Source organism: Geospiza fortis, unplaced genomic scaffold (assembly GCF_000277835.1).
Source record: "Geospiza fortis unplaced genomic scaffold, GeoFor_1.0 scaffold53, whole genome shotgun sequence".
Taxonomy (NCBI): Eukaryota; Metazoa; Chordata; class Aves; order Passeriformes; family Thraupidae; genus Geospiza; species Geospiza fortis.
Genome location: NW_005054305.1, coordinates 3,941,081 through 3,959,242, shown reverse-complemented (window position 1 = coordinate 3,959,242; position 18,162 = coordinate 3,941,081). Strand labels below are relative to the sequence as shown.

At 40.3% G+C, this 18,162-nt stretch overlaps 1 protein-coding gene across 1 annotated transcript; it reads left to right on the top strand.

The window, feature by feature from the left end:
- Positions 1-3,835: 3,835 nt before the first annotated feature.
- AQP4 (aquaporin 4) lies at positions 3,836-11,996 on the top strand. Its single transcript, XM_005418292.2, has 4 exons — positions 3,836-4,308; positions 5,233-5,397; positions 5,754-5,834; positions 7,615-11,996. Exons 1-4 carry the CDS (start codon positions 3,928-3,930, stop codon positions 7,891-7,893), a joined length of 906 nt encoding a protein of 301 aa, XP_005418349.1. The 5' UTR covers positions 3,836-3,927; the 3' UTR covers positions 7,894-11,996.
- Positions 11,997-18,162: the final 6,166 nt, after the last annotated feature.

The window sequence follows — 18,162 nt, the reverse complement described above, 5'->3', positions numbered from 1 at the left end:
CAAACCAGAGATGAGTTTTTGGAAAGCTTGGGCGCGGGGGTGCGCGGTTTCGGGATGGGACTGTCCGGAGCCAGGTGCGGGGCTCCGCGCTGTTGCCCTTCTGGCTCCGCGCTGCTGCCTTTCTCCTCCTGCGTTTTGCACTGAGGGATGGCAGCCAGGCAGCTGCTCCCCCTTCGCGAAAGCGCTGTCGGAGCCTGTCGGTCGCTCTGGAGTTTTAACATCAGAGGTGCGAAGGGTGCAGAGAGAAGCAAACTCGCAATCTCTTTCCGCACGTTAAAACTCCCTTACCCACTTGCGGTCCTGAGGTAGAGAGTCTTGTGTGGAGAAAGCCCAGGTACCGCACAGTGAAAAAGTTGCGGTCCTGGGCTCGGAGGACTTCCCACCTCCTGTGGATACACATGCCAGTCGCTCATTTAACAGCTTTTTGGAAAATGAGGCAGAATGATTGCAAGCAAGCCCTGCGACCGTGCACTGGTTTTGCAAGGGTGGCGTGTCGCCCTCGTCCCTCAAAGCTGGCCGGCAGGTGCCCGATGTCCATTTGAGCTCCAGCCGGCCGTGCGAGCTCGGGTCGGGCAGCGTGGGAGTTCGCTGCGGAGATGCCACTGTAAATAGCCACTGCACGCACAGAACTCGTGTGTCACAGCAGTGTCCTCTGGAGTGGCTGGCCACAAGCCTGCGTCCAGCATGTGTGCTCTGCTCCTTGAAATTATATGAGTCACAAAATGAAGAATTTTTAAAATACTGTGTGACTTTCATACTGAAACCTTTGTTATGATTTACACTGTTATGGTTTTGAAGCCATAATCATGCCTGAAGCCCTGCTGGCAACGTGATCTGCAAAACCCACCTTGTGTCCTATCAGACACAATTTACTGTGTAATCTTGTAGCCCAGACCAGAGAATTTCCAGCGTGCTCGCCTGTGAAACTAATGTGTGACCATCACATTAAATTGGTTTTCTGTTGTATTTTGAATTTATCTAAGGAAAACATGAACTATTCACAAAAAAAAAAAAAAAAAAACTGTTTTGCAACTTTGATGGCAAATCTTAGCTGCTGAGAAGTCCCATTTTGGTTTCAGACCTGTCACAGCCACCACTCTGACTCATCTCCAGCCTTTAAATTTAACTGCATGCTGAACAAATAGTGGATGTTCGAGATGGTTTTGATTTCTAAGTTGCTGATTGCCTTTGAATTTAAGTGAAAACCTGGGCTCAGGGCTCAAACACAGTATTAAACTTTTACTAACATTTGTAGGAGGTTTTGCTGTAGGGAGGAAAGGTGAAGGCTTTTAAAAGAAAAATTTGGCTCTGACAGCTGAGCATTTTGCTTAGTGTTGAAATCATGGAAGAGCAGACTGCTTCAAAAAAGGGTTTTTATGGATTAAAAATAGATGTTTATATCATTAACTGTAAATATGGCTGACAGAGTTCTATGTAGCATGATATTCCGGAAAAACAAAAACTTATGTTGATGAGCCAGCTTTTGTGTTTGAAGCATTTGGCTTGCCTGCAGCATTTCTGCATTTTCAGGGCTGCAGATAATATTGACTGAATTGACTGCACATGTTTTCAGCTGGAGAAACAATATGAGATCTGTCTTTCATAAGGGGTAGCCTCCTTCTAGTCAGGCCCACCAGCAGTCCAGTAGAAGGTGTAATCTTCCACATGCACGTGCACACACACACTCACTCTTAAGGTGATTTTCCAAGATGTTCCACAACTAGTGAGAAGCCAACTGCATGATCTTAATGACAAATACAAGCACCTTTTTCTGTCCACTTTCTGGGATGAAGGTGTGTAATTAATTTGCTGATTTTGCTGTTCGCTGAGTACAGCAAAGAGACGGTCAGGCAAATTTGAACAAAGACATCAGGAGTCACCATGCTCCATAAACCTACATTCCTCCCATAGTGCCCTTGGTGGCTGGAAATTTTTCAAAATTCTTGAATATGACACCAGGGCTTGCACCAGGGTAATCCAGGTTACATCCCAGCTGAGCTGAGGGACAAAAGAGTAGCTGAGTGCTGCTTCCCTTTTCTGTGCACCCAGGTCTCAGGTTTCTCTTCCATGGGCTTCACTATATGTGTCATCCCTATGTTCACCTGGAACATGCCCAGGGAACTGGGAAAATGAGCTTTTCTCAGTATGGATATAGCACCTTTATCTTACTCAAGTCACTAAGATAAATTATTAGTGAGGAAGCAGTAAGGGAATCAGAGGTAAGCCTTTAAGTTTCAGTGTGAATCTGAACATAGAGTTCAAAGGTAAGAACATCAAATACCTATGTGCTTCAGCTTTGAGGGAGGCAATGATTTTGGGTTCATTTTGTACAAAAAGTCTAGTCTAGATGGTTGGCTATTAACTGACTGTTAATATGAGATCTTACAAAAACATCTTTCCATTTTTCTTGAGTTCAACCTAAAATCAGAAGATCTGGGGTATTACTTTATTCTCTTTTGAGGTTCTGGCTTTACTTCTCTAGAAGAACAAGTCTTGTTCAAATGTCTCAGATCCCTTCATAAGCACTTTACAAGGGCCATTTTTAGGAGAGAAAGTAGTTCTCATCTGAGAGTGTAGAGAACTGAGATAGAGCTCAAAAGGCCTATCCAAAATACAGAGTAAATTAACATAGGAAGTGGGTCAGGGAAACAACTTATTTGCTCCAGTCACAGCATTAAATTACTTTTCCCTTACTCACTGTAACTGTTAAGAAATTCATAGGCCATTCCTCTTGCAATGACTTGAGAAAGGCAGACATGCTTTTTATGCTCCTTTCTGATGTAACTGGTATTAAATATGCATTGTAGCTCAGTTACTGTAGATAACTGAGCATAAATTCATCCATCTTCCACTTGAAATTCTGTTCCCAAATGTAGCAGCTGAATATTCTTTCGTTTTCTACTTTTTGGATGGGTCGGATGTTTCTTGGTTTTGTTTTTAGAGAAGAATCTTTTTAGCATTCCTTAGAAACTAATTAAAATGCTTCCCTTTTGGCTTATTCTCCTAATTTATTAATATCACAAATAACTTTTCTTTGGTGACCCACTTTCATAGGTATCTGAACATCTAGCAAAATTGTAACTCACCAGGAAGGCGGTGTAGACTAATAAATAGCATCTCCAGACAGGAAGAAAAGCCAAGACACTTCTTTCTTTGCCACGCAGAGTTTTACACACCACACATGCAGAAAATATTGCTCTATTCCCCAGCTCAATTGGCACCGTTAGCCAAAAAAAAGCATTTTATTGATTACATGATTGATTTGAAGGTCAGAATGTAGGATTGCATCTATTCTCCTGCCTGAATTCAATTTCCACCCACTATCCACAGTGAAGAAACTGCTCTTTGCATAAATATAAATTGAAATACTGGTCTGTGCGAGTGTTCAAGCAAATAAACTTTCTCTTCTAGCTCCCAGGGCAACTCCCCAACACTACACTGTCATCAAAACCACTAGGCTTTGACTAAGATACTGCTTTTTATTGAATTATCTTACCTGCTTTGTGAAAATTACAGGTTTGCATAGAAAAAGAGGATGCTCACTGATTTAATGAACACAATGATCAACAGGCCACTGGAAGTGGTAGAGCTATACAGCCTCTGAATCAGAGGCCAGCTAGCAAAGAGTACACTTAATTTCATGGTCATTTCAAAATAGACAGACTATACAGAGTTATCACAAGGACTGATTAATTGCCCTGTGTCCTGCAGACCCTCCAACTCTGGGCATGTTTTAAGGGCAGTCTGCTCTAAGAGGGTCTTCTGTGGTTGTCCCAACCCAAGGATACTCAATGTTGCCACCTTCTCTCCAAAGTCGGCTGAAGAGCAACCCCTAACAGGAGAGCATAAGGTTTATTTGGTGACTTCTGATGAAGATTTGCTTTCCTTTTCAGTAAGTGTGGACGTCTGTGTAAGTGTGAGAGAATTATGGTGGCGTTTAAAGGAGTCTGGACTCAGCCCTTCTGGAAAGCCGTTTCAGCAGAGTTTTTGGCCATGCTCATTTTTGTACTCCTCAGCCTCGGCTCCACAATCAACTGGGGTGGAGCAGAGAAGCCGCTGCCTGTGGACATGGTCCTTATATCCCTCTGCTTTGGACTCAGCATTGCCACCATGGTGCAGTGCTTTGGACACATCAGCGGAGGCCACATCAACCCTGCCGTGACCGTGGCCATGGTCTGCACGAGGAAGATCAGCCTTGCCAAGTCCGTCTTCTACATTGTTGCCCAGTGCCTGGGAGCCATCGTGGGCGCGGGCATCCTTTACCTTGTCACGCCGCCCAGCGTGGTGGGAGGCCTGGGAGTCACTGCGGTAATCTCTCCTCCTCTGCCTCTTGAACTAGGCTAGCTCAGACCCTGAGAAAATAGAATCAGTGTCACAAAGAATGAGGAGAGCTCAGGTACAGGTTTTTAACAGCTTGCTGGTTTATTTACCACACCCAGACAGGGCTTAAAGCTCTCCTTAGGACGGGTTTATGCAGTGTGATAGTTATAGCTGATCTTTTCATAGAAGCTCTCTTTCCTAGAACTTCCCCAAATCTGATGACAGCAGGTAATGTTAATTTACATACAAAATTTAAATAATATATGCGTGAAATGCCATTTTTATATGGTCTGGGGAGGGGGGAAATTAATTCTATGCTATTATGATGGGGACTGAAAAAACATAAATTTAAAATGACATACTTTTGAAATAGATTGTGGCTTAGATTTCAGCTTTGTTCTAAACTAATAAGGAATGCCATCAGTTAGCCCTGTTGCAGGACTTATTAAAAATGCACTTGAGCCGCACACTGCTTAATTTTTAATTGAAATTGGAATTAATTAAGTCAGGGCTAATTAATGAATTTATAATTGAATAGTAAATTACAGTGCTCCCAAGAAAAAAAATTGGTGAAAGGGAAGTGCAGCATTTGCAAATCCCTGTGTAAAAATAAACTGTACTTCTGCAGTCTAACTTTGAAGTTCCAGTTGGATGTTACTGTCAAGCCTTCTGTTCTCAGTCCAGCAATGATTTTCCATGTTTCTCAAAATAAAAAAACATTTAAAAGTTAAAAAAAAAAAAAGGGAGAAGGGTGAAGAGGGGGGATTCTGTATCTCTAACAGTTCATTGTTGTCTTTCACGTTGTATTATTTAGAAATATCATTCATTGAAATACAATTTGTGCATGCGATGCTTTTCTGATTTACAAAATCTCCTTTTCTTCATTTCTGGTGTTTCTTTGCCTTCTTTCAGGTACACAGAGATCTTTCTGCTGGGCATGGACTCCTGGTGGAATTGATAATTACATTCCAGCTGGTTTTTACTATTTTTGCTAGCTGTGATTCAAAACGAAGTGATGTCACTGGTTCAGTAGCTTTAGCAATTGGATTTTCTGTTGCAATTGGACATTTATTTGCTGTAAGTTAATAGTTTCTCTTTAAAAAATAGATCCCTTTACCCTTTATGACTACTTCAGAAGTAAATGGAAACTTTTGTGACCTTTAGAGCAATTACAGCTGTATAGCTGCTGTATTCTTTATGGACCCATGCCAAAGCCCTTTGGAGTCTCAGGAGTGTCCCCTTGGGTAGGGTGTTGCACCAGAACTTTTCTGGCTGTTCATGTGATAACATTTTTTAATTTTGTGTAAAGACTCAGGAGAGTGATGATATCTGTTGTAAAGAGGAGGAGCTCTACAAAACCAGGGTGGTCCCATAGAAATCGAATCACTTCCTTCCAGACTTTAATAACAGGCAACATTTTCTCTCTGCTTTAGATCAATTACACTGGTGCCAGCATGAACCCAGCTCGATCATTCGGACCTGCTGTCATTATGGGCAGATGGGAAAACCAATGGGTAACTCTCCTTTTCATACTTCCTTTACCATAGTGACAAACAGTGGTCAGGATTTTTCATACATCATTTGCTTTCAGTTATGTCTCCCAGTACATCCCATAGAGACCATCCCTGGGGAAGACAGGGATGGTCTCTATGGGAGGTACTGCCCCAAGCTTAGGCATCATCATGCTCCTCACCTAGGACTGCAGTGCAGCATACAGCATGTTGGAATAGCATCATACTATTCAGGGGCCATTTTGTGGAGGTAGTAGCTGGGGTAGAAGAGAAATCATATGAAAAGTTCAAAACAAAAATAAAAAAAGCAACCCGAGGAGACTGAAAGAATTGGACTGCTGTAAAGAAAAATCCTCCAAGGCAGATTGCAAACCCCACTGGTCCTGCCGGTGAGGAGCTATGGAAGTAATTCTGTCAGCTTCACATTTCACCTGGTTCTGCAGCAAACTGGGGCAGATGTATAAAATGAGAACAGGGACCCTCTGTGATCTGGTTCCTGGGGGAGAACCTGCCTCGGCAAATGCCTGCAGTGAGAGATGAAGAGGTTGCAGTCTGGTATTTGCAGACCAGGCCAGATGTTACCTGCTTCAGTTTGAAAGTGTCAGCTTAGCCAGGAGCAGTTGTGCAGGAAATAATGTTATAAGCAGGTTGTGAATGATGCAGTAAATTTCTATAGCATCCAACAATCCAACTTACAAAAAAACATTTCATATTTTATAAGGGAAAGATGGATCACAGCTCAGCCTCACCTAATTATAGAGAGGGAAAGCACTTCTAGAGACACTTTCAGTGCTGACTGGAAGAGCTGCATATTACAGTGCATATAAGGATTTTCTTGATTTTTAAAGTATGAAGCCCACATTGCTCCCACTGCAGCTAAGAATAGAAATAGCATTGTCTTCAGGCCCTAAGGCTTCAATTCTGCAAACACGATACCATGTGTAACTTTGTTCCCAAGAGTTGTCCTATTGAGGCAGATTTACCCAGTTATCAGTGCATGGCTTGTTCATATGAAAAACTGCTGTAGTTTTTCACAAGATTAATTATCCATACTCTGAGGAAGCCTGTAATTTATAACTAAAGCTATAAACAATAAACAAATGCACCATGGAGAAACTTGCAGGAGAAGCTTAGTTACTGTCCTGGCCACTTGGAAAGACAGCCTTTTCTCTTCCTCCAGAGCAGTGACATTGGCATACCACTGACAGAAGCCTGTGGGCTTTGGCACCTACTAATGTCCCTGCACTGCTGCTGGTCATGATTAAATAGATAGGTACCTACAAAGTTGTGTTATGTCCATTGTATTTGCTTGTTTAAATTAGATTATCAGACTGCCTGTTGTGGTTGACTGCCTGTTGTGGTTGACTGCCTGTTGTATTGTGTAGAATTAAATGCCAAATCTGAAATATTTTGGAAACATAAGTCTGAAATACCAAAGCAGAACTCTTTGTGCATACGCTAGGAAGGGCTTTTCTTCCTTGAAAGTTCATTGTCATCTTGTTTCAAAATGCAGGAAGAAAATCACTTTTCTACATCGATGTTTCCTTTGTGCATCTTCCTGCAGAGTCCATATTTGTGGTCTATAGCTGGCAGTGAGGAATGAAAAGTTTAGAAGAGCCTTCCTGTAAAGAAGATAGATCAATAAAACTTAACTTCCTGATAGATCGATAAAACTTGACAAAATTATTTCACTTCAAAGAAATGGGCCATCTTTGTCAGCCTTCTTATCACTGTTAATTTAAAAGCTTAATGCCTGGGATTTTTCCCACCTCTTTTTTTGCAGGTGTACTGGGTGGGACCGATAATCGGAGCCGTCCTTGCCGGTGCTCTGTACGAGTATGTCTATTGCCCAGACGTTGAGCTCAAGCGCCACTTCAAAGATGTCTTTGGTAAGGCCACCCAGCCCTCCAAGGGCAAGTACATCGAGGTGGACGACAGCAGGAGCCACGTAGAGACCGATGACCTGATCCTGAAGCCTGGCATAGTTCATGTGATTGATATTGACAGGGGTGAGGACAAGAAGGGAAGAGACCCATCCAGCGAGGTGTTGTCTTCCGTATGACTAGTAAGAAGCACTGAAAGCAGAGAGCGGCCTGCTAGCACGTCCACAGATATCCTTCCACCCATTAAAGAAACAGATCTCCTCTAGACTGAGCACCTTCCACTTCTTGAAAGGTATGGTGTGGGCACAAGCACAGAGTGGTGTCACCAAACCATACGCCTGCTCGGTTGGAAGATTAGGACTTTGCTATAATTAGGATTCCCCATCTATTATTCCAAACTTAGACTTGTTCCTAGTATTTTCCTTTCCTTCTTTCTGGAGCAACCCCAAAGTCAAAAAAAAAAGAAGATTAAAGTATTCTCCTTTAATAAAGCAGTCAATAATGAGATAGAGATGTGTAACATCCAGATTGACAGTTAAGATGTACCAGGAAATGCCTATAGACATGAAGACCTACTTATCAGATTGTTCTTCTGATGCTTAATTGGCTGTTGTCAGCACCGATTATAACATCTTACCCATTAAGCCTTCTCTGCGAGGTTCAGAGACAGCACCAGCACTATTTAAGAGTTTTCTCCACAGTCAAGCAAAGGAGTATTGTTTCCACTCATGTACATCACTATTGCCTTGCAGACTACCTCTGAAAAAAATGATACTTTAACAGGCTTTTAGGAAAAAATTCTATCAACCCATCAAATTTCACTCATCTGATTCGATGTATAAATACATTACCTTCATCCCCAAGAGTAAATATGCTGAAATGGAATGTTGAAGTGTAGGGTAATAAGGCTGCAAAGCAGCTGATTGTGCTTCATGCTCCCTCTTGTCATTGTCTATCTGGTGAAACATTCTCCTGGGGTTTGACTATTGACCATTCAGTGTTAGCAGACTCTCAAGGTCATGCAAAGAATATAAAGGCTTTCCTGTTACTTAATAACTTAAATAAGAGATATCAGAAGAAAAGAAGGCATATCTGTTTTCAGTGCACTTGTTTGAATACACATTTCTGTGCTAATTTATGTAAACTAGAGGTTTAAATTACTTACCTATTTTCCTACAAGATGGTTGGAGATAGTGTTTTTTTAATTTATTAGTAATGTAGAGGGGTTTTAACTTTTAACTGTATTGAGACACTGATTGGGAAATATTTTTTTATAACAGATGATAAAAATATGACTGCTTCTGGCTTTTTGTTGTAATTGATGCCTAACTATTTGAACAGGTTCCCTGCTTGTTCCTGTGTTCATATACTCATAAACTACACCTCTGGCAAAGGCTTCTTTATCTGTTGTTAGAAAAAGGTTCAAGTGCTTGCAGGGTGTTTTTGGGCAAAAAGGACATGAAATATGTTTGGTAAACAGTCTTTCCCCTATAGAGGTTTTTGCCAGACAAAATCACCCCAGCAGAACATTTCTGTAAAGCTTTTGCTGACTTACTGCTTTTGTTTCTGATCAGTGACTTTGAGTTTTACAATATGCAGCTGCAGAGCAGTCAGGAGCATGGTATTATTACCGTAATTATGTAGTTCTTATTTTTAAATTGAAAACCTATCCCTGCTTATTTAGCAATGAGAGAGGAAAAATGTATTTGTCCTGACTTTGGGCTGTATTAGCCTCATCTGTTCTTTGACATACTCTACATGCAATCTTTATTACAGGGAATTAGATGTTTCTAATGAGATAATAAACCACTACAACCCTCAAATCTGTGCACTATGATCCAAGGGCAATTCTAGTGCCCCAGCTTGCAGCCTTGTATAGTCCCAGCATGTCCTTTTTCAAGTTCCACATTTTTCTTGTCTTAATCCTTGTTAGTGTGATGCACTAAGTTCCCTGCACTGAGCATGAGGTTCATTGCTCCTTCATGCATTTGCAGTTGAGCGTAGCTGGGGACCTGTGGACAATGTCAAATTGCAGATAAGAGCTCCTTCCCACAGCAAGGACTAAGTCTCCCGAAGGAAGGGCAGCACAAGTGTGGTGTTAGACCTCTGCTCAGATGGATAAATACCATGATAAAGAGATTCAATAAGAAAGATCAAAACTTGTTGGGGGATTTGTCTAGTCAAGTTGGGCTTTTTCTTTTACGTTGTTCCAATCTGTATTTGTTAAAGGGACATTTTGTTTAAACCTTTTGCATGGTTTAAAAAGGTAAAGAGTAATACACGTAAAATTGGTGGCTTTTTAAGCAAAGGTTTGCATTTTTGTACTTAAAGACACTCCTTAATTTGTGAATTTTGCATGGTACTGTGTTATTTAAATAAGAAGCTGTGATTTGCTTTATGCTTAAGGGTCCTTTACACAAATGGCTTGATGTGTGTTTTCCTCACCCAGCCTGATTTTGCTGCAGAGGTGAGCATAATGTGAGCATAGCACCAGCCACCTCTGTTAGGAGGATCTTTTTTCTGTATTAATGAACTATGGCAAACACTCAGAGCCAGCCCCAGAACCAGCAGAGCTCCTTATTGAGGATAAGATCCTGACACTTCTGAAAAGATCAGAGAAAAGAAGGGATGCTAAAATGGAGGCCAGCAGGAAGTAAAGGTTGATGCCATGCCATTAGACATTAGCAGGTAAGCAATGTGTGGTAGGTCTGCTCCTGATCCCATAGATTAAAACTTGTGGACGAGTTTGTCATTGACTACAGTGGAAATGATCCTGAGCTTTTCTGGGACATGATGGCTTCTCCCACGCACTTCACTGTGTTTTTTCTAAAATCCGAGGCTTTCAGCAATATGCTTAATTTTGGAAGAAGATGGATTCAACTTGAGGCTTATGACCCACCCTACAGTAAATCCTTAGCAGTGGCTGTAATCGCAGGTAGTTCTGCCCCACCACATTCATACAAGGGAACATCACTCTTCAGCATCTATTAGGACTTGGTTTAGCACAGGGATATGTGCTCCTCTAAGCTGCCTTGCAATGGTATCATCACTGTACGATAGTCATGCTTGGTTAAATAATAGACTAGCATGACCTTTTTATGGATTCAAGATACTTTTGCTTTAGTATTCTTTTTAAACATGTACTTTGATACTGTTTGAGTGAGATTGGTGTTCTAAAGCTCTTCAGCTCTACACTGCAACTCATAACATACTTGATATTCTCTTAAAACATTTCTTGGTTTTGGTGGAAAATGTTTTTTTTATGATTGTGGATAGAAATCACAGAGAGACTGGCAGGTCTGTCATCATTCTGGGGCCCCAAAAAATAGGATGAGTCTCACTCCTCCATGATAGCACAATTGTTTTCAATGCTATATTTGCACTTTAACAAGCACCTTCATAATATTCAGTCACTGGGTTTCAGAAAATAAAGCATGGAAGCCAAGGGCGATTCTATTGAAGCACACAAATACTTTTTAAGTTGTGTGTACTCTGAGGTGTTCATCACCCAAATTCTAGCTATTCTCAGGAAAAAAAAAGAAAGAAGAAGAAACCCTGCAGCATTCAAGTTGTCATGATAACCCTTCTGTCCAAGTGTTCCAACATTCAGTGGAAGTAGGAGTGAGATTCATCTCATGCTGTGTTTAGGTTTGTCATGTGTATTTGCATATGAGTTTTTCAAAATGTGCTTTATTTCTGGTTATTACCACAGTATGTGCTTAGAAATCTAGATGGCCATCTACCTTTCTAGTGCTTGATGGCAGAGCAGCTGCCACTGTGCTCTGAAACATCTTATCTGCTGGCTGTGTAACACATTCAGGATATTGTACACCATCCAATATTTTTAATCTTATTAAAATATGTGAGAATTTACATTGTGAGTCTTTCTTTTCAAGGTGAGAGGTGAAAACACCATGCACAATTTTTTGTATCTCAGTTCAGCCTGTGTGTATCTGAGTTTCTCAAGGACTTTCTGAATAGATAGTATGTAAATATAGACTGCAGTAATTGCTACCCACTTAAGTTATCCTGTTGCAGTCTGAAATTTATGACAAATGAGGTAAAGCAAGCTGTGTATATGGATTTTTCCACAAGACTGCTTATTGTTTAAGTGCTTAGTCACCATGGTATCAGAACTAATGTAACAGAACTTAAAAATTCCATATGTAATATTTGGAATAATCCACTGAAAAATTCACTATAAAATAATACATGATTATCTGGTTCCCACATGTATTCTACTGTATCTCACACTACTGTTGCAAATAAACAAGTGTCAAAAAAAAAAAAGGCATCTTGTGATCATTGGAAACATTTCATGATCCTAAAGCTCAAGACTGAAATATAAGGAAAAACCCCAAATCCAACCCAAGGTAGGCAACAGAGAATGAATGATTTCCTGTGGAAAAATATTAATCAGAGAAGAGAGCTCCCTGTGCAAATGTTTTCATATTTTTAAGGAAACGAGCTAAACCAATTATAGCAAAAATTGTGCTGGTATGCTGTCGTGGTTTAGACCCAGCTGGGAACTAAGCACCACACAGCCACTTGCTCACCTCTCCCACTCCTAGCCCAGAGGAATGGGGAGGAGAATCAAAACCAAAACTTGTATGTTGAGATAAGAGTAGTTTAATAAAAAAACCACAAAACATCAGTGTATGATCAACATTATTCTCATGCCAAATCCAAAACCACAACATTGTACCAGCTACTGAAGAAAAATTAACTCTATCCCAGCTGAAACCAGGTCATGTATGTACATCACTGATTTTGCCAAATGGATTAAAAACTCATAGGACTAGTGGAGAGCCAAGGATTTGAAAAGTGATAGACATTATCCTGGCACTTCAGACCCCTTTCACTAAAACTAGCTTGTGAGACCAAGCTCCCATGACAATCTTCAGCAATGGAAATCAGATCCTGGGGAATTTACATTTCTAGTTGTCTAGCTCTTTGCTTAGAATGCAAAGTTTAGCTGCCATGACATTAATGGAGGTAAATTAGGATCCTGGAAATGACTAATATGAGAACACATCACCTGGGATAGCTTCTAATCAGTAGGAACGGCTCATGTCTGATATTCACCCCTTGCAGTGCTTCAGCTCTTGCCTTCAGCTTCTTCAAGCTCCAGAGGCATCTCTCAAGAGGCTTAGGGGAGTGTGTATGTTGCATATGACTTAATACCCACATGGTTTGTACCCTACTGAAACGGGTTCCCAAGGGAATTTAGGCGGAACTAGTAAAACTATTTTGGTGTCACAATCACACGAGGAAGGAGCCACTCTGACATTTTAAAACAAGCACAAAACAGGAATATGAGTGTCTGGAGGGTTACAAAGACAAACACATTGTGATGGAGCTGTCTGCAGTGTTAAGATGAAGGGTCCTGGGAAGAACACAAAAGCAACCACGTGGGCATGGGAGATCTTTGTAGTACACCTCTTACCCGGGGGTTACTGGCACTAAGGTATCAGTACAGAATTAAAACATGGTCTTCATTGTATGAGGATGTAGGTGAAGCTTTTGGATCTCATCTGAACCTTTTTTGGATCCCATGGAGAGACTGAGCTGTGCTAGGTGTGTAATGTCCTTACTCTAGGCTTCAGTAGCACCACTGGTTTCAGCAGCGACAGCTACAAACAGCAACTGTGACTCAGTCATCTGCTTAAAGAGAGAACTTAGAGAGTAGATATTTCCAATATCAGCTTCCTTTTAAACCCTCATTTGGCTTTAGACTCCTTTATCAGTTGTAGATTGTAGTGTATTGTAAATGTTATACACTGCTTTATTTATATCAGACTGATAACTGTTATCTTGGCTATTAATTTCTTTTGACTTTTCTTGCCTCGTTAGAAAAACAATCCCTTTACAAGTACGAGAGCTGTGGCATAATCTGACAAAAAAAGTTATCACAGTGTTCTTTGGAAAAGCAAAAGGAGCTTGTATTATTTGTCTCTCACCTTGCCATGTGGGATGGGGAGAGGCAGAGGCTTTCTGTGGGCATGCCTGGCAAACAGATTTCCCAACTGCTATTCTCCACTCATGCACAGCCATGAGCTTCCTGTGATGTTTCATCTCTATTTCCCTTATGATATGAATCTTCATTAAAAAAATCTGGAATTCACAGTATGCCCAGAGTTTCTTGTTAATAAACAGGTGTCTGTTAAAATGTGCACATATGTGCATGTGTGCGCACATGCCTGTGTGTGAAAGGTGCAGGGAGGCACATTGTGGCACAGCCACTGTGTTTACTTCTTCCCAGCAGTGGGCAAGATCAGTAGGTAAAACTGTGGGAGACCAGCTGCCATTTGGGATTGCTGCATGCCCCACTGGGATCCTAATGATTTGGTCATTTATTTCCACTTTTTTCTGAGCCATATGGTTTTCAGCTTGAAATGCGGTCATGGCCATCTCCTACTGCCATGCAGCCATTTGGGTTCTGCTGCTCTTCCTCCCCAGTTTCATTTGCCACAAGATTTTCTTTTCCCACATTTCAACCATTTAAAAATTGATTTTAATTTAAAAATTACCTTAGACATTTTGTAACTTCCTGGCATGCAAAATATTTTACCATTATTCCACTCTACCTTAGTGTTAATTTCATTTATTCTGTGGGAATTGTTTCATTATTGTAGAACAGAAAATCTCAGGGCATTGGAGAGTCATTCATTTTTCCTCAAAAATTTCCTTTGATAGTTCCTAGTGATATCTCTGCTATTCTGTTCCAGTACTTAATTATTTCCATTTGCATGGTATCTCAGTGCCTAGCTGCCTTGTGGTCCCATATTCAGACAGGAATGCATGCATATTTTGTTTTGTTTTGCCTTTCCAGCTGAATGAGCTCATAAGAGCTGGAATGAGATGGTTTAGTCTCTAGATCCCCCTCCTGCAAGCTTCTTCAAGCTGCTGCTGCCACTTTGGGCTTGGGGCCACTTTTTTAGCCAGCAGCAGAGTTACCCCAGGGTGGGAGGGGAGCATTTCATCTGCTTTGACTTGCCAGAGCTGTACAGTACACAGGGTAAATCCTGCCTTCACTTCCAGAAGAGATGAAGTAGGTGTGCACCAGCCAAACCCAGTCTTAGACAATTGCAGTAGAGCAAACAGTGTCCCAGCAAAGAAATAATCAGTTTTGAAAAGATGGGATTTGGGCTTGTGGCCAGTCCCTGGGCTCTGATTTGCAAGAAAAACATCAATAGGAAAACTGGAACAATAGTTGATTGTCCCTGTAAGTTCTGAACATATGTGCATGAATATCCAGTAAAAATAAGCCTAATGCTTCATGATTAAAGATGACAGAGCAGGGACAAAATGAACTCTGGAGATCAGGAAGATGTACAGAGATGTTGGACTCTGCTGTTGTTTGCCCACAGGTATTGCTCCAGAGAAACAGCTGCACAGCATCTTTTCAGAGCTGAGTCAGACCAGCTGTACAGGGTAGGATGCGCACAAACACAAATGTTTCAGACACAACGCTTTTTTGTTTTTCGCCCTCCTTCCGCAGCTGCCCAGCATACTTCAGATTTACTGGAGGCAAACATTGCTAGGGCATGAATGCAGAAGCTTTTCTAGCCTCAAGACTAAAATGTGAGAATAAAGCTTTGTGTCCTCCAACCTTTTAGCTTTGAAAAAGCCCAACAAATACCATGGAGGGAGCTTTAAAAAAAGAGGTCAAAAAGTCCATCTGGATCCCTCTGCATCCTAGTCATTCCTAGAGCTACCCTTAGAGAAAAGATCCATAGGTTAATTTATCATTGTGTAGATAAAATATCCCCCAACTTCTTTTACCACTAGCCTTCCTGAGTTAAAATAAAAATGCTTTGGTAGAGCAAAGCTGAAGAGCATCTAAGGTCTATATATAGCAGCTATTGCTATTGTGTCTGAGTGGTGAGGAAAAGGTCAAAGCAAAATGATTTTATTATCTCCTCAGTAAGAAAAATTGTTCTGTGTGTTTGGGGGGCTTCAGGGGGATGGAGCAGTTTGGTCTTCTCACAGTGTTCTGGTTTTTCCAAGTGGTCCACATTTAGCTTTATTTTTTCTACAGGTTGAATCCATGAACATTGTATGGAATTAAGTAAAAAAATTAATTTTTTTTTTTATTTCTTTGTCAAAAGGATGCTTTAACTTTTCTGGCTGTTTGACGTATTTGCTGTGCTGGATCTGATGGCACCCTCCGTTGTATGGTCTCCTTTTCTCTATATTTCCTGCACAGACAGCTGTCCCTTCAATTAATTTGGGACCCTAAGGAAACTGCAAAGGCTTTCATAATGAAGCTCCAAGCATCTGAATTTGTGATTCAGATTTTTCATTTTCATTTCAGACTGCATTTTTCTTAACAAAATATCTTAACAAAATACACAGTTTCTATGAACTCTCATTCATGAAATACCAGTTTTTCTTCTGAATTCAGCCCTCTTTAATCCATTTTCTCAACATTTTGCTAATTATTTGGAATTTATCATTAAACCTACATATTTGAGACAATTGCCTAAATAAAACTTGTTTTTCTTATATTCCTCTCCAGTGCTGGAGTCTTAGGTGATGGGAGGAGTCTGAAAAATTGTCACTTTATATTCTTGCAAACACAAACTTTAGTCAATAGTGAAACATCTCAGGTTTCAGGGTTGACTGGGAAATGTATAGTCCTAACAACATGAGGTGAAAACCTAGACACTAATTTCCAGTATTGCAGTCAGAGGGTGGGAAACGCACAAGCTTTCCAGTGGCCAGAAGGAAATTCTGTAGCTAAAGCAGGTTTCAAATACTGAGTTCTGTAGTTCTAGAAATGGTCAAAACTATTTTTACTATTACATTTATATATGTGTATATATGTAATTCAATATTTAAATTTACAAGCGTGTGTATATATAGTGTCATATACATATATTTATATATATTAATATATTTACATATTTAATGTTATAAATAAATAAATAATGTCATATGTATTTTTATATATATAACATTATATACACATATATGTATATAAAGTAATATTTATATATATGTCTCTGTGTGTACATGTAAATAATATATATAGGTATAAAACCAATGGTTAATAAGTCTTTAAGCACCCTTGTTACCCCACAGATTTAAAAGTAAACTTTAACAGGAAAGATAAAACAGGCACTCTGACTCCCATCTTTTTTTCTGAACATTCGTATTTTCTCACTTTCAAATGTTAACATTTCTCCAGCCAACATAAAGTGTTTATGTTGCAGATAAATCTGGAAAGAGGAAGTCTTGTCTGCTCTCATGGTTGTTACACAGACAGAGTTTTCCTTGTGGTTTGATTTAACATGCAGCTATGAATGCTCTCTCTAAGCAACAAATCATTACACCTGCACTGAGTAAATTTAATACAGCTTGCTTCTGCTGAAACATCATGAGTTTTTCTCACCTGCTTTGTACTTTCTTGAATGCAATCCAGGTCAGAAGTCCTGAAGATCAGCCAGTTTGTTTCCAGTCACGACTGCAGGTTTTACCAGATCCTTTCCTTCAGAATATCAGCAGAGCTAATACAGACATTTCTCTTTTCCCTTTTTTAATCAGTCACGAGGGTGAGTTTTTAGTTGATGACAGAACTCCCTCCACCTGCTCACTAGTGCCAGCTCTCCTGCGTGGCAAGGCTACAGTGAGTTATCTGTAATATTGAGCTACTCCAGACCCACAAATTTGAGTTTTGGGTTGAAAGAGATTGTTAGTAAGCATTTGGGGGATGCAGCTACTGTTAAATAGGAAGGAGGGTTTGTCTTGGTTTGGTTTGTGCTGTTTGGTGAAAATGACAATCAAATTTGGAATACCATTATGAAAGCTTTACAATAACTGTTGTGTGAAATCCAAAATACTACCAGTTCTGCTGTAAGATTCAGAATCAAAACATTCTCTTTTTAAATTCAGAGGAGTTTTAAATTAAAAACATTTTGTTTGACCTTTTTTTTTCCTCATCTCATGTGATCACCTGATACAATTGTGAGATCTGGAAACATCACGATCTGAGAATCCAGGGTATGAGAATACAGTCAGACTGATGAAACACTACAAGTAGCAATGATGTTATACATTTGTGTTATTAGTTGTTTTTAATGATGCTATGCTTCTGCAGCAGATGAAGCATGCAAAGTATCTCCACTAGGAATGACTCGGGGATTAAATGCTGTCAGGGGATTAGGCTGGTGATGCCTCTCACAGCAGTGCAGGGGAGATCAAAAAATCTCTGGATGGGGCTAGATCTGTTAGAAACAGAAGTCTTGATCAGCATAGTAGGAGGTGGCTTGGAAGCTGTCTCAGACAATGGTTAACAAAAATTACCAGAGAGGCTGCAGTGGTAGTGGTTTTGTGTTTCTGTGCAGTGTGACACTGCTAACATAAATGCAAAGGGACTATGGGAAAATTGTTTGTGCTAAGAAAAAAATTTGTATAAAAATACATGGTGAAATAAAGAGCATGAA

Bases quoted from the DNA above. Each gene is read 5' to 3' on its own strand.
- AQP4 (XM_005418292.2), top strand. From the start codon at position 3,928: ATGGTGGCGTTTAAAGGAGTCTGGACTCAGCCCTTCTGGAAAGCCGTT. The intron at 4,309-5,232 runs GTAATCTCTCCT...GCCTTCTTTCAG, and splicing joins GAGGCCTGGGAGTCACTGCG to GTACACAGAGATCTTTCTGC. The intron at 5,398-5,753 runs GTAAGTTAATAG...TCTCTGCTTTAG, and splicing joins CAATTGGACATTTATTTGCT to ATCAATTACACTGGTGCCAG.